This window comes from Larus michahellis, chromosome 6 (genome assembly GCF_964199755.1).
Source record: "Larus michahellis chromosome 6, bLarMic1.1, whole genome shotgun sequence".
NCBI classification, from domain to species: Eukaryota; Metazoa; Chordata; class Aves; order Charadriiformes; family Laridae; genus Larus; species Larus michahellis.
Window position 1 is genome coordinate 8,267,247 of NC_133901.1, and position 14,398 is coordinate 8,281,644.

Genomic DNA, 14,398 nt, shown 5'->3' on the forward strand with positions numbered 1-14,398 from the left:
TTCGGGAGCAGATTACGGCAAAAATGGTAGAGCTCAGTTGTGTTCATGCCCTACTGTCTGCATTGAAGTTTATTTTGTGCTAGAGTTTCACTTTTATATGAACAATAAGATGCAAGTCTTGTTATGCAAAATTTGAGTTGCTAATACAGCAGGACTTGGAATAGAATCTAGTGTCGATTTGGTAACCTGTATACTAGGTATTTAAATTGAAACTGCGGTTTCGGCTTAATCCTTACTTGATTCAATAGTACTGGTCTTTTCAAGAACTGACAGTTTATAAGCTGGCAATAAGGATGACGCATGACTGACAGAATACTTTCCAGGAGTGAAAACTGCATAAACAAGAGAGACTATTGGATGCCATGTAACCTGCCTACTAAATACAAGCTAAAACATTTTGGCGTAAATTACTTCATCATTGTAGTGTTTTTCCTGAACTGGGGGAGAAGAATGGCAAGACTTGATGCGAGAAAGTAGATTAGGTGAAGAGATAGATGCTCTTTAGGATAATCTGGCTGCTTTTCAGTGAGGCTTTTGTCTTTCTATTCCTACTCATAATGTTCTTGTTCTGTTACAGATTGATGAAGACCCTAGCCTTGTTCCAGAAGCAATACAAGGCGGAACATTTGGTTTCAATTCATCTGCCAATGTACCAGCAGAAGGGTTCCAGTTTTAGAGTGGTATTTTGGGAGTTAGGTACAATGCAGCACTGAATAAAAAAAAAAAAAGGTTTGATCCATCAATCTTGGCTCATGGGATCCGCTGCTGCATTAAATCGGGAAAGAAAATGTGAAGATTTCATTTGGAATCACAGAAAAGCCCAAATGAAGTCAAGATGGCGAGTGGGTGCGAGTGAGAATGAGTGGCAAAATGTAATGAAAAACTTCACACTGAATGCTTATTTAGATTGTTCAAAGAAAAAGGGCTACAGGTCAAAGATCTTCAGTGCCTGAGAAGGAACAATGACTTACTAGAGCAATTGGGGGAAATGCAGTACTATCATCATCAAGCCTTGTAAGCATAAGAGAATAGGATGCCCATATAAGTCCAAGGAGAATGAGCCCAGGCCTTGCTATGAAGCACCGTGTGAATGGACAACATTGAGTGAATGTCTGGACTCGATGCTGTGGAGCCAGGCTCGTGTTTCAAATCGGGGGCTCTTCAGTCCTGAAGCAGGCTCCTAGTCCTGGAGTGGCGTGTGTACGAGAGTATGGTTGTGATGCTGTATGTGAACGCATGCAAGCTTGATTCGCCTTCAGGGGGCTGATAATAAACCTAGTAAATCATCAAAATGAGTTCATAAGTGTTAACTTACACTGGACACAAAAGCAAAGACCGGTTTAGCAGCAGACTCTGGTTTACTCCTGCAGCCTGTGTTTCTTTTCTGTTTTTTTTTTTTTCCCCCCTCTTATTTTTCTTTTAGTTATTTTTAATTTCTTTCCTGTACGGCTTATTAGTTGTTTGTAAAGTCAGAATTTCAGGAAGGCTTCCCTGTGCATTTGCACCAGATGAATGTTTGATGTTACGAAAAGCTTTCCATATCATCAAAACTAATTTGTAGATTTTTGCATGCAAAAATCATACATTTCCCTTCAAATAGACTGTGTTGCAGTACACAAGTTGCCATAATAGTAGAAAGCAGTAAAATGTGGTAATAAAAATCTCATCCTTTTCATTTTCAAAGATAACATGAAGACCTTTGCATGTGGTAATCTACAGCATAGTTCATTTTTAGATTTTGTTGAGTCCTGTAATCAAATGTTTCCGTTGTGGTAGAATACCGTGCTGTGTTTCAATGTTACTTGTTTTCAAACTTTGTTTTCTATGAAAATGATATGGAAACTTCTAAAAATGAAATTTGGTGCATATGTACTGCCGAATAAAGACCGAAAAAGAGGTGTGAATAGATGTACAAATCAAGTCATGGTTTGAACACCTTTAATATGCCTAATTCAATTGTTTTAGACTCTTTTTATCTTAGATGTAGGCAGCCATGAACAATCTATTTTGAGCCACTTTAGAGAGAAAACTTTGTATTTTTAAAACTTGCACAAAAAGGATGCAAGTGTTTTTATAATTGGAGTAATACCTCAGTTTTGAGGTTCTGCACACTAAATTAAAGGTGAAGTTACAAATTTGTACAAACTGAACTCTTTATAAGGTGGCTCATTGTAGGAAATGCTGTGCCTTCCCCTTTGAGCACAAGTGTTGCATGAACAACAGTTTGCTATAATAAAACATACCAGATTAGCCACCATTAGCATCTATATCTACCTTGTGTTTTAAAATCAACTGGTAATTCTGAAACACTGTAGAATGGATAAAGATTATTTTGTGATCATAACTCTTTGTTGGACTAGAGTATTTTTGCAGCATTCCTTGTCATCAGAAACATGGTTAAAGTTTAAAAATAGAAGCAGCGGAAACTAGCTTGTGAAATTTATCCAAGTAGAGTGCAGGCTAGGCTGTCTTGGGGAAATAAACATTAAACTTGCAACAGCGTTGTATTTAGTGTGTCTTTGTATATGCTCTCCAGCTTTCATCAAAACCTGAAGAACACAATTTGAAGAAAGTTGCAGTGAGACTTCTGAATCTCTTGAGTTCATTTTTTTTTTTTTAACATGCCAGATGTCTTCGTGGTGTGGTATGTTACGTAGGCTTGGTTATGTAGGGTTGAGGTAACTAAGTATTTTGGCATAATTATTAAGAAATAACTAACTAACCTAATTGCATAGTATGTATTCACTAAATAAATTGGGGTTGTTTTCATGTAACATGTAGGGAACCCTTAGAGGAGGTAAAAATGCTTAAACTGGTGTTTTTAAGGAAGTTGCAATGCCAAAGTAAAATTATACTTACTACAAACTTCAGAAAAATATCTTTGTAGAGGATGTACTGTAGAAAACTGCTTTATTGTTAGAATCCTTTCTTTCTAGGGTTAAAAGGAGAACAGATGTTTGTAGCAACTCTTTTATGTTTCCAAAACAAAAAGAAACAGCCCAAAATACTGTCAAAGTCTGCATTTACTGCCAGTAAATGGCTTTTTGGTACTTCCCCTGATATACATTTAGAGAATTACCTTCAACTGGTGCCGTTCTAGCTGCAGCCTGTACTTTCTGACGTGGTCAGTGGTGGTGTTTTGTTGGTTTTGGTGGGTTTTTTAAGTGAAAAATTCTCTTCGCGTGCTTCACAGCAGATCCTGCCACTCGCTATTCCATTAAGCTTACCAAAATAAGGAAGCCTTAAACATTTCGGCATCCATAGGGTGGCAGTGTTCAGAGTTCTTGAGGAGGAAAACTGAAGCCAGTTTGTCCAATGACTTTTTTCCCAAAAGCTGCAGTTTGAGGTAATGTAATTAATTACATTGTTGGGGAAAGGGGACTTGTTTGGGAGGCTTGGGATCCAAACAAGAAATAACTAATCAGATAAACTTCAGAAAGTCAGAAGGCAGAGTTACTTAGAAGTAGAACCTTGCATTGCTGCAATGGAAGTCAGAGACCAATTTTCTGCCCATGCGTGAAGATGAATAAATTTTAGCGTCTGACTTGAGCAGTGGAATTAGGTCATCAACAGAAGCAACTCGGATGTTTCCCTTTTAACACCAAAGCTGTGACATCGAGTGTACTTTTCAAGCTGTTCAGTAGCAGAACACTGGTCTGTGATGTTTAGATTGTCTGTAACCACACAGATGGTAACTCTTTGGTCACTGTTCTTCAATTCTAATAAAAATAACCAAAGATGTGGAGGCGATGTTGTATGTTAATCTACTCTTTCAGTATTTTTAAGTAGAAAATTAGCTTTTCAGCTGAACTTGGTGTAGCAGATATCTACAAAAAAAAACCCTTTAAAATAGTAGAAGGACAAAAGTTAGTCCATAGTACAAGCTATTCCAGGTAGGGTTTTTATTCCAAGGAGTAGCATTTTTGGACCAAATTGAAAATTGAGACTCTTAGGGTTGCACTAGCTGATTTAGCTAGGAGTAGCCCTATGGAGGGAAGAATATTATGCTGAATCAAAAGGGATAGCTTGAAAGAAGTTGACCCTCTTTCTTTCTCTCCCACTACTGGAAGTGGAATAGCCCCTGACTGTATGGGGCCTTTCAGCCTGGGAGAGCCATTCGTTGGATGCATGGAGCCTTGAACAGAGGCATACCTTTCATCTTTCTTCACAAAATGGTATCTTCAGGTGGATCACAAGCATTCCCAGTAAGTTGTCTGCTGTTTTTTTGGTAGCAGAACAGGGTAGCCTGACTGTTTAAAAAAAAAAATAATAAAAAAAATAATTCTGAATTGTGTGTTAAGATACCAACCAACTTAAAAGTGGTTTAAAGTAAAATAAAATGCTGGCTAAGGCAACTTAGCCAGCCCTGAGCAAGAGAACCTGATGACTTCTGAGTAACCAGGGCTCTGCTCTTAGAAAATTTCAAGGAGGAAAGGAGGGTGACTTTCTGCTTGAAAGCAAAGAAATCTGTATGTATTTGCTAACAACTCCTCCTATCATACAGTATGTTGCATAAATTGCTGCTTTATAATTAAGAATGTCTTCATATTAATACTTGTAGACTCTTTGCCATTTTTAACTATAAATGTTTCCTCAACTCTGCATGTCACCAAATTACTGGCAGGAATGCTGGTCACAAGGCTGGAAACAATTACGGAAGTCCTGCATCTGGATCAAATAGACTTTATGAAAGGAAACTTAGTAGCAGAAAATGTGTAAAGTTTACAAACTCTTCCCAATAGTAAGTTTTAGCTACTGACAGAGTAAAACTCAGAAGGTGCACAAAATTAATTGGAAGAGTTAATATTGCTTCAATATCTACAGAAAAGTGTCTGGAAACTTAATTTCCATAAATAAATGCTCATATTTGCTTGTAAATCCCTTGAAGTGGGGGTCCTGTATGAATTCTGCTGGTTTGGTGTGCTCCAAAGCTGAGGAAAAGGTTTTTTTTCAAGCTGCCATTAAAACTGTCATATGTAAATACCTTTGATACACTTCTAAATTTCAGTAAAATAATACTGAAAGCTACTATTACTGGACGACAACAACAAATGTAGGAAACTTTAAATGCCAGCTATTGGTAAATGCATCACAGAAGTTTTGTAATTGGATGGAAAGGCAGATGGTCAGTAGTTAGACTTCACATCAGCAACATCAGATCATGGCATGAAGCAAGTATGTCATTGCTAGAATGGCAGTTTTTCAGATTAAGTGTTGTTTCGTATTCTTAATTCTTCGAAGTACATAAAAACTGGGTATAAAACATTTGTTCGTACTCTGAACATCAGTTACTTATATTGTAAATTATTGTCAAAAGCTCCCTTGTTTGGTCTTCTACCTTTTTCCTTAAGACTTTCCTGGTATGTTGAGGGGAGTAGTAGAGGGGAAAGTATTATAGCAGTTTCTGTTCTGTGTTACGTAGTGCACGTACCCCAGAAACAAAACAACTCCCAGGTTGAGTGCCTGTGACATTGGGACTCTTTTCAGGTGCTGTGGTTTACTAGGAGATCTTCTCTGTTGTTGCCATGTACTTGGTATTAGATCCTGGAGTAAAGTATCATCATGTTCCCATCCTCCACCACAAAAACTAGAGCATTGATGAGCTGGAGAAGCATCTTTTGAGAAACATGGAACAGATTGAGATCGTCATGAACTTGGGGTAGGGGAAGGAGGGGAGTTCTCGATACCATGGACAGCTACAGACTCCTCGCCGGAACGAGGCTGCTATCTCAAATATACTGAAATGAGAAGAGGAACCGATAACCATAGTAATTGGTTCAGCATTGAAACTAAGGCAAAAATCTGAGCACTTTGTCAGCCTTAGATTTTTTTTTTCTGAAGTGTCTGTTTGTCCAGCCAGTGAAGTTCTGTGCATGGCTGTCATGGGTAAAGCCCTTGCCTTAGCAATATTGTGACAGTAAAATCTTACTCTGTCCTACTGTGTTACTTCCCTTCTTACAAGCTTACAATTTTTTTTTTTCCTTAACTACATACCTAATTTACCACTTCTTCATTTAAGCTGTTTGGAATCTGTCACAGATTCGGACTCCTCACACTGCACAGTTCATACTCATTTTTCTACTACTTTTGACAAGGTATTTATAATGAACCAGAAGTGTGCAGCCTGCAATTAGACTTCCGTGGTGGAATCAAAGCCTTAGTTTGCAGGGTGGTTGTATTGTGGACCTAAAGAAGGCTTTCCTCACCTGAAATGTTACATTCTTTCTAACTTGTTCTAATAATATGCTTAGTTACAAACCATGACCTGCTTACACATTTATCTTTGCTATATCGCGTTTTCATTTTTTAGCTGCTGCGATTTTGTGTGTTTTGCCATGATGGCTTTCTAAGCTTTACAGAATTGTATATAGAAATGTAGACTTATTTTTTTTTTCTAATGGGGTAAACCTCTGAAGTGTGTTCCAGGTTACTTGATTTGTAGTGAGACACAAATAATATCTATGTTGCTATGTTTATGTTAGTGGATTGTGGGATACCTATTTTGCACCAGCTAAGCATCTTCAAAACAGTTCTTGTTATGATTTTCATATTTCAGCTGACTTAAATTGCAGAAACACCTTTTAGCAGGTTATTACTGCACCAGACCCTATGGATGCAGTTAGAAGGGGCCTGTCTTTTCAGCTAATGTTTTCAGAATGGCTCTGGCATTAGTACGCTGCAGACTGACAGCTGTGCAGATTGAACACTGGCCCATTGTCTTGTCCATTGCAATTTCTGCCAGATGCAGAATTCTGCTAGAAGATACTTATTCCCAAAATTTCATTTGCAAAGATTTGCCACTGCGGTGCAGTTAATGTAATGCTACCAACAGAACATCTACGGGTTGCATCCTCTTCAGCAAATTGAGCACAAGGGTAGAATAATTTGGGTGTGAAGATTTGTATATCTGGCTTAATAGTACTTTTTCTTGTTCAAATAGTAAATAAAGTGTTGAAGATGACATTTCTGTAATAGAAAGTGGATTACTGATCTTTTAGTGAATGGCCACATTCTGTTCATCTCTGTTTAAAATGTGCGCTCATCCTCCTGATGTACCCACAGCAGGTGGTTTAGTAATGACCCATCTGGTATAATGACCCATTCTGTGGCATAATCCTCCAGCCAATGGATCTGTTCTTTGAAAAACAGGTTATTTTCTGAGTTAGTTTTCAGCTATTTCTATAATGAGCCCATGTGGGGCAGGGCTTGTCTGTTGCTGCTTGATCCCGGCAAGGCAAAGGGCTGCAGCAGGTTCAACCTGTGCCAAGGCAGTGCAGATCCAGCCAGCTACAAGGGTGCATGAAAAGGATAGAGGAGAATCTTGAAACAAAGGCTGAGGAGAGGCCCAAGAGCTGTAGCTCCTGCGCAGTGCGGAGTTTGTGCCTCGTCAGTGGCTAGAGACCAGAGCTTGTGGCTGCTGCCCTGTCAGCAAACAGAGCAGCTGAGCTGTGCAGGAGGAAGGTGGCTGTTCTGCCCTGCATCAGCCCCCAGGAAGTCAACCAGCAAGGCCCTCCAGCTGCTGAGGATGGCTAGCAGCCAGCAGAGGGCTACTGAATTCATGGGGATGAGTCCTGCACAGCCCAGAGTGGGCACTGAAGAAGGGATGTCCCTGTAATGAAGGACACAGGCCTTGGTTGATGCACCTTGGACCATGACCCAGCTAGGATTGGCTCCAGCCATGCACGTCATCCCGAGGGATAAGCACTGGGATACAGCTGCCTCCAGACTGCCTATTTTCTGCTTTTTGCCTTTTGCTGCTGTAAGGCTGTGCAGGTGCTTGGAGCTTGTGGCTGCTTCCATGGAGCTGTGCTGGAGTCGGCCAGGGAGAGAGCGGCAGCTCCTGGCCCCCAGCACCAGACTCCTTCCTCCCGAGCCCAGGGGCAGCCTGGCCTGAGCCAGACAGGGTGCCATTAACGCATCCAGGAGAAGTGCTGTGTTCAAAAAGGAGAGAACAGTTAACCCTGCTGAAGGCATGTGTTGTGCCCCGAGACAAAACCACAACTCTATGTCCAGGAATCCTGTTATCCCAGGCCCTGCATCAGACCCTTCAGAAACAAATGTTCTCCCAAGTACTGGAGCTACCACTTAGTTCAAATCCTAACTGACATTCCTATTAAAAATTGGCACAAATAGGTGAAAATAGGTGAGTGTCACTAAAATATTTTTCTATGTTGTGTGTCCGTTCCCCCCCCCCCAACTCCCTGTCATTGAGGAAAAAAAAATCAGGTATATTTTTAATCCCCCCTGCTCCTTTGGATAGCAAAAAACAAGAACAATTTTATCAATGTACCGTCCCTGGGGCCTGTGTTGAAAGCCAATATGCATGGAGGTGTGATCGCAAGGAATGTGTAGGAGAAACTCTAATTAGATTTAGATAACAAAAGTAATCACCAGCCAACAGCTGATTTGTTTGGGGTTGTTTTTTTTTTTTGTAACAAAAATCAGAAACAAAGGGAGTTGAAAAATGTGTGTGTCTCTAGAAAACGTGTTTGTTTTGAGCAGGTTGCACTTAGATTGCAGCAGCTCTACTGCCACAAGTGGAACTACGGTGACAGAAAGCTCTATTGCAACTCGTTAAGGTTGAAAAGTTGAAAAACTTCAATTTGATAGCATACAAAAAAATTCAATTAAAATTGTTAAACGTTCAAAACTAAAGTGGTATAAATGGCATCAAAAGATATGAATGTCAGGCTAGTGTTACAACAGCTTCACAGGAAAAAGACCAATTACAGCTCGATGTGGTATTGTAAACTCTGTGCTTATCAGCTAACCTGTGATGGTTAATTTCTTAGAACATGAGGGTTTTTTTACTATTTGAAACATAATTCCAGATGTTTCCCAGATATTTGTATAAGGTCCTCTAAATACCAGTTTTAAGACAGATGTTTAGGTAACTTTTGAATGATGATGTATTATGATTTACATGACAGCACTGAATGAATTTCTCTTTCAAAGTCACTGTAAAAGCCACATCTGAGAATACAGTTTTAGTTTAGTGTAGTTTGATGCATTATAAATAAATATAGAATAATCTGGAGTATGAGAAAAGTCTGCACGACATGGGGTACTTTAATTTAATAAAATCTTGAGATATACCAGTGTTGCAGAGGTCAGTAAAACACTGTCAGTAACCGTCGTCCTGATTCATTCACTTTCTCCTGCAATCTCAGTTTTTGCTGGGAAAATCCGTATAGCTGAGACATCCCGTGCTACTCTGGAGGATTTTAAAAGGTGCATTTGGCATTGGGTAATATATATATTGAGAGATATATACAGAATTGGCTATGTTCTTCATTATAATCGCCCAATTTTAAGGTATGGCAGGAGCAGTTTCACTTCACTTAAACTACCTTAACGGTCTTCGGTAGCCCGAGTAGGTAGTAGACATGCTTAAATGGAAACTGACCTTTGCCACTTCCATTTATTTACTGTTATTTCTGGGATCAGTGGTTGGCGGAAGGTCTGCTCCTGCTCCCCCTCGGCCTGTCAGAGGCTGTTACGTCTCTTGCTCTCCGGGGCGGATTTCCCCCCAGACCGTGAAGAAGGTTGGGTTTAGCGGGACGTGGCTGACCCCCGGCAGCCGAGCGAGCGCCACGCTGTGGCGGGGGCCGGCGGCGGCCGTTAACGGTCGCCCGCCGGCTTTGAAGGCGGCGCCCCGCCCCGCGGGCCGTTGACTTTCGAACGCCGCGGCCGTTGGTGCCTCCCCCACCACGTCCCTTCCCGCGCACGCGCGGCGGCGCTGAGGGGAGCGGCGGGGCGCGGGTTCGGCTGTTTGAAGGCGGCGGCGGCGGCGGCGGCGGCGGAGGTAGGAGTCTCGGCCCAGCTTCCCGGTCGGAGGGTTGGGGAGCGGCCGTGGGGAGTCGGAGAGCAGCCGAGGGGGCGCCCAGGTGGATCGGGGGTGTGGATGGCTCGCAGGGAAGCGCGGCTGTGGCACCCGGAGGTGTTTTGTGAGGGGTTGACCCGGCGTCGGAGCTGGCACGGCCGGCCCTCTGAGGTGAAACCGCCCTGGGAGCCTAGCGGTGCTCGGAGTGACCGGTCTCCCCGCCTTCTGCCACTCAGCCTGCGCGGCCGGGCAGCACCGGCAGCCGGCCCCGCCGCCTCCAGGTATGGCACCTGTCCTCGGGCAGTGCTCAGGTGTCACATACCCCACCCCTTCTTTCGTCGTCTTTAAGCGTGTTTCTCTCTTTGTAACCTTAGCAAGTTCCTGGTGTCGGTGTCGATCCCTTTTTCTAGTTATTAATACCGGCGCGGTTCCCATCGTTACTAGCGGCCGAATTGGGTGCGGGAGCTGGCAGAGGGTGTGCAGGTGGCAGCTGAAGGTGTCCTCGTCCTTCCAGCCCCGTCACCCGGTGACGTGAGGCAAATGAGTGCTCAGGGCCAGAAGCTTTGATAGAGTTCAAGAGATAAGGGATGGAGAGCAGCTCCCGGCAGCGGAGTACGAGTGTGGATAGGATAGAGTAGTATATCTGCGTTTTTTGAACACAATAACTTGTGTAAGCTTGTTGTAGAGGCAGGCAAGGAGCTAGTGGAGGGATATACAGAAGGGAACTGTCAGGTCAGCTTCATAGGGAGACCAGACAGACTTCTCAGCTGTCTTCATCTCCTTTCAGGTCATAAATAAACTGTAAAAAATCTGGGATAGTGATGTAGTAGCTGTGGTAGGAATAGGGACTAGGGGCAGAACATCCCTGGTTGAGAACTGCTCTTAGGTGTGGGATATTTGTGGCATGGAGTGAAGCTGTACAGCTCACATGGGCTGGAATAGAAAGGTCTAAGGTCTGGCTGTTTCTGGTGCCTGGCCTGTTGTTACAACCAGCAAACCTGGCAGTTGTGTAGCAGGCACTTGTGGTGCACTGACAAATACCAGAGCTGCACCTCGGCGTTCTGTTTTTTTTTTAAAAGTTCTGTCACTCTTTACCATGAAGGTGACTTATAAGTGGAAAATACTGCCTATAATGTTATTTAATCTTATCTTTGCACAACATAACCTTGAGCTTCTATGCTAGTGCTACAGGAGGACTTCATGGACCACTGTGGGATGGGGAGACAGCATTTAGTTTAAGACATGGATTTAGTTTAAGTGCGATACAGTATTTTAAGTCAAGTCAAGTGTTTCAGTGTCGTTCAGGAGAGAGCAGATGTCGTTTTCTTCTGTGACAGTGGTGCGAAGGAGGAACGGGGAGCCTGGTAGCACTGACTCCTGGGGAGGGTCTGCCTTAAGTGCCCCTTTTAACTCTTGTCACAACTGTTATCTAATGCCAAATTCACCTTTCAAATTTCTCCGAAGTAGAGTGAGGCGTATCAGCTTGTTACAGCTGGCTTTTGCTATACAGCAGTTAGTTATTTATCTACTTAAACACTGACATACACTGTATTCCACGTATAATTGTTTCTAAACAGAATCTCGTATAATTAGCTGGATGAGCAGTGGCCTGATCGCTAGGTGAGGAGTGCAGTGTTATCAATGAATACTACTTTGATCTGCTTAACTGCTGGCAGAAACAGTATGTTGTATTATGTTTTCATCTCATCTACAGTATCACTAATTAGAAGAGGATAAAATCACAGCTAATTAGCAGGTCTTCTATTGCTGGAAGATTTCTGAAACTCACCGTGTTACTGGCACAATTACACTTTTGCATTTTGAAAATACCTTCTAGTTTGTAATTTGCTTATACTGAGTGACTCTTACAATGAATATGTATATACGTACATGCATATTTGCTACCACAGTTGTTTGGAACATTTAAGGAGAAGTATCTGCTCTGTGCAGGAAAGCATTCACCAGCTTCCTGATACTTTTTTTTTTTCCTGGAAAACTTTTTTTCTTTCTCTTTGCTTAACTCTATGATGTTGGGTCTTCTCTGTCTCTTCGTTGGTGTTCTCAGTCTCTGTGTTTCTGATAGCTATGTACAGATTTCTTTTCACTGTTGTTCACATGTAGACTATTTTCTCTGTGCTGCTGCCAGTGCAGGATGAAACTGAATTTCATTATTTTTACCTTTTGCTTCCCTGGTACGACTCTGGAGTAGTTGTCTAGAACAAATTAAAAAAAACCACAGGGTGCCTATAGTAAACATCTACATTAGCATTCCAAATGCTGTTTGAAAATCGATGAATAATAACTAAAAATCCAAGTGCCATGTCTCCTCGCGGTGCCTGGGAGGCCGCTGGGGCAGGGTGCCCCACACACCCTTGGCCAGAGCTGAAAGCAGAAGCCTCTGCCCTCATGCTGCCGACCTGGCTTTCCAGAGCTGCTCGCTAGCAGGCAACCACTGTCGCTCTTTAAATTTCTCAGTTGCCTGGGAAACAGAGCCGTATTTTTCTGTGGAAATGGGAATTTTGGTCCCTCTGGCGAGTGGCTGCAGGGTTATGAACGGCTCTGGAGCGAGTGCAGGCTGGCGGGCTTGTGTCTGCTTCAACCTGCGCAGGCTTGCAGCACAGCGCCTGGCTTTGCTCAGGGGAAACGCTGCCTGGGGAGGGTTACTTCTGCAGAGTTTGAGGGGATTCATCACAGTGCTAAGAAAAATTCTGTTCCTTCATTTTTATGGTGGCAAGTAACTATTTTGCAGTTATAAAAATTTTTTTAAGATTAGTTTTATCTTGCCTGTTATGTAGCTCACATAAGCTAGATGTGTGTTCATTATAAAGAAAATTTCCCTCCTGTAACATTTCCTTTGAAGAGAACTACAGCCCTATATTTAGGAAAAAATAGTGATTTTAAACATAGAGTTTTTTTTAAACTATATTCATTCCACATATATAACAGAAAATAATGAATGAGAGTACTTACTAAGGATTCTTTTTTTTTCCTGTGAGCAAAAACTTGACTGATTTTTTTTTTTCTTTTGTTTATGTGGAAGTGGCATTCCTAAGATTCATAATAACTTTATAGATAGATAAAAAAATAAAACCTTTAAATGTATTTTCCACGGGAACTAATTCTCAAAAAAAAATTATCTAGACAGTGGAGTAGATTTGTTGTTCAGATTCCCTTCATTATTGACACATTTCTTTATTTGCAGTGTCTGGAACATCACTCACAAATGTGAAATTATTAATGTAAAGATCTAAAGAACCTTGCGTTGCCACAGTGGCTGATTGGAAAAGCTGGAAAATAAAGGTCTGTGGCTCCCAGTAAAAAGAGAAATAACCCCGTGGTCTTCAGTAAGAGCAGTGCAGTACAGGAGTAGATGTAGTGTCAAAGTGTTGTGAATGTCTTTTGCTAAATGTCTGTAGTACGTGATATTAATTCTCTTTAACTAGGAGAATACACTAGTTAGTTATAAATACTAATGCACTTCATCATTCTTCTTTTAAAGGCTGGTTCTTAAAAATCATGTGTCTCTAGTAGATTTCCTTCCAACTGTTCTCAAGGTCTCTTTATAAAGTGGAGTTCAAATACATGAACCAACATTTTATATTAATTAGCTGAAAAAATGATCCAAAGTGTGTTGGATTGATTTTTTTTTTTTTAAGCTGAATTAATCAAAATTGTTTTCAATATAAAGTTGACTTGCTCAAAAAACAACATACAAGTACCTCCTTGAATTGAACTTGATTTTTTTGGGTGATGATGCCCATTAGATTGTTTTTAATTTTATTTTTTTTTTAGTTATTATTCTGTCTTGTTTTACAGAGCAAAAGAAATCTGATCAGACTTTGTTGAACACTTTCACTTTTGGGTGTAACAACCTTGTCTTATAGAGTCAGATAAGTCACACGTATTTCTGTATAACCAGAATAGGTTTCTCTGTTCAGAGCTGATTTAACTCTCAAAGAATCGGGGTCTGAGTATTTAGCTTCTGACTTCCATCTGGTTACCTCTGTGCCTTTTGCAGGTACAACGCTGCTTCATTTATTTATTATAAATTGTTTATTAGTTAGTGCCAAATTTAACCCTTAGTGACTGTCATGATTCCAAATGCAATTTAAGGGTTTTATTTTCAAAGGAGAGTATATTTAACAATTCACTTCCTTTTAAGGAGATTCACTTAAAATAAATCAAACTTTATTAATCTCAGTGTCAATGAGAAATGCTGATAGATTGATACAAAAATATGTTAATATAATAAAAAGCTTAGGAGGGCACATCTGAATGAAATAGCTTCCTTAAACACCTCTCATAGCTAATTATCTTCCTGACTGAATCGAACAAAGGTTCAGTAGCAGTTCATGCAGCTGTGTTAGCCCAGTTGCATGTTATTGTTTTCAGATTTAGAGTTAGACCCTAAATTGAGAGTCTTTGATACTAAATCCTTGGGCAATTTCTTTTTGCAGTGTAGCAAAGTCTACAGAGTTGACTAGAACTGATGAAGGGGACAGGAAAATGTGACAAAAAGATAAAGGAAGTTCATACTAATTTCCACATTTTTTTAACAGAATGAAAAACAGAATT

At 41.0% G+C, this 14,398-nt stretch overlaps 2 protein-coding genes across 14 annotated transcripts in view; both read left to right on the forward strand.

Annotated features, from left to right (window-relative positions):
• The window catches only part of KPNA4 (karyopherin subunit alpha 4), a 29,032-nt gene extending 25,282 nt beyond the window's left edge, over positions 1-3,750 (forward strand). For both annotated transcript variants that reach the window (XM_074592949.1, XM_074592950.1), the window contains exon 17: positions 578-3,750. In XM_074592949.1, coding sequence (XP_074449050.1) covers positions 578-676 — 99 coding nt within the window. In that variant the 3' untranslated portion in view covers positions 677-3,750. The remainder of the gene's footprint in view (positions 1-577) is intronic.
• A 5,972-nt stretch (positions 3,751-9,722) lies between these two features.
• The window catches only part of TRIM59 (tripartite motif containing 59), a 29,699-nt gene continuing 25,023 nt past the window's right edge, over positions 9,723-14,398 (forward strand). For 8 of the 12 annotated variants that reach the window (XR_012587736.1, XM_074592953.1, XM_074592954.1 and 5 more), the window contains exon 1: positions 9,813-10,104. The gene's annotated coding sequence lies outside the window, so the exon portion shown is untranslated. Of the gene's footprint in view, positions 10,105-13,030; positions 13,124-14,398 lie in introns of those variants that run through there. The other 4 variants (XR_012587734.1, XR_012587735.1, XM_074592951.1 and 1 more) reach the window with 3 other exon arrangements.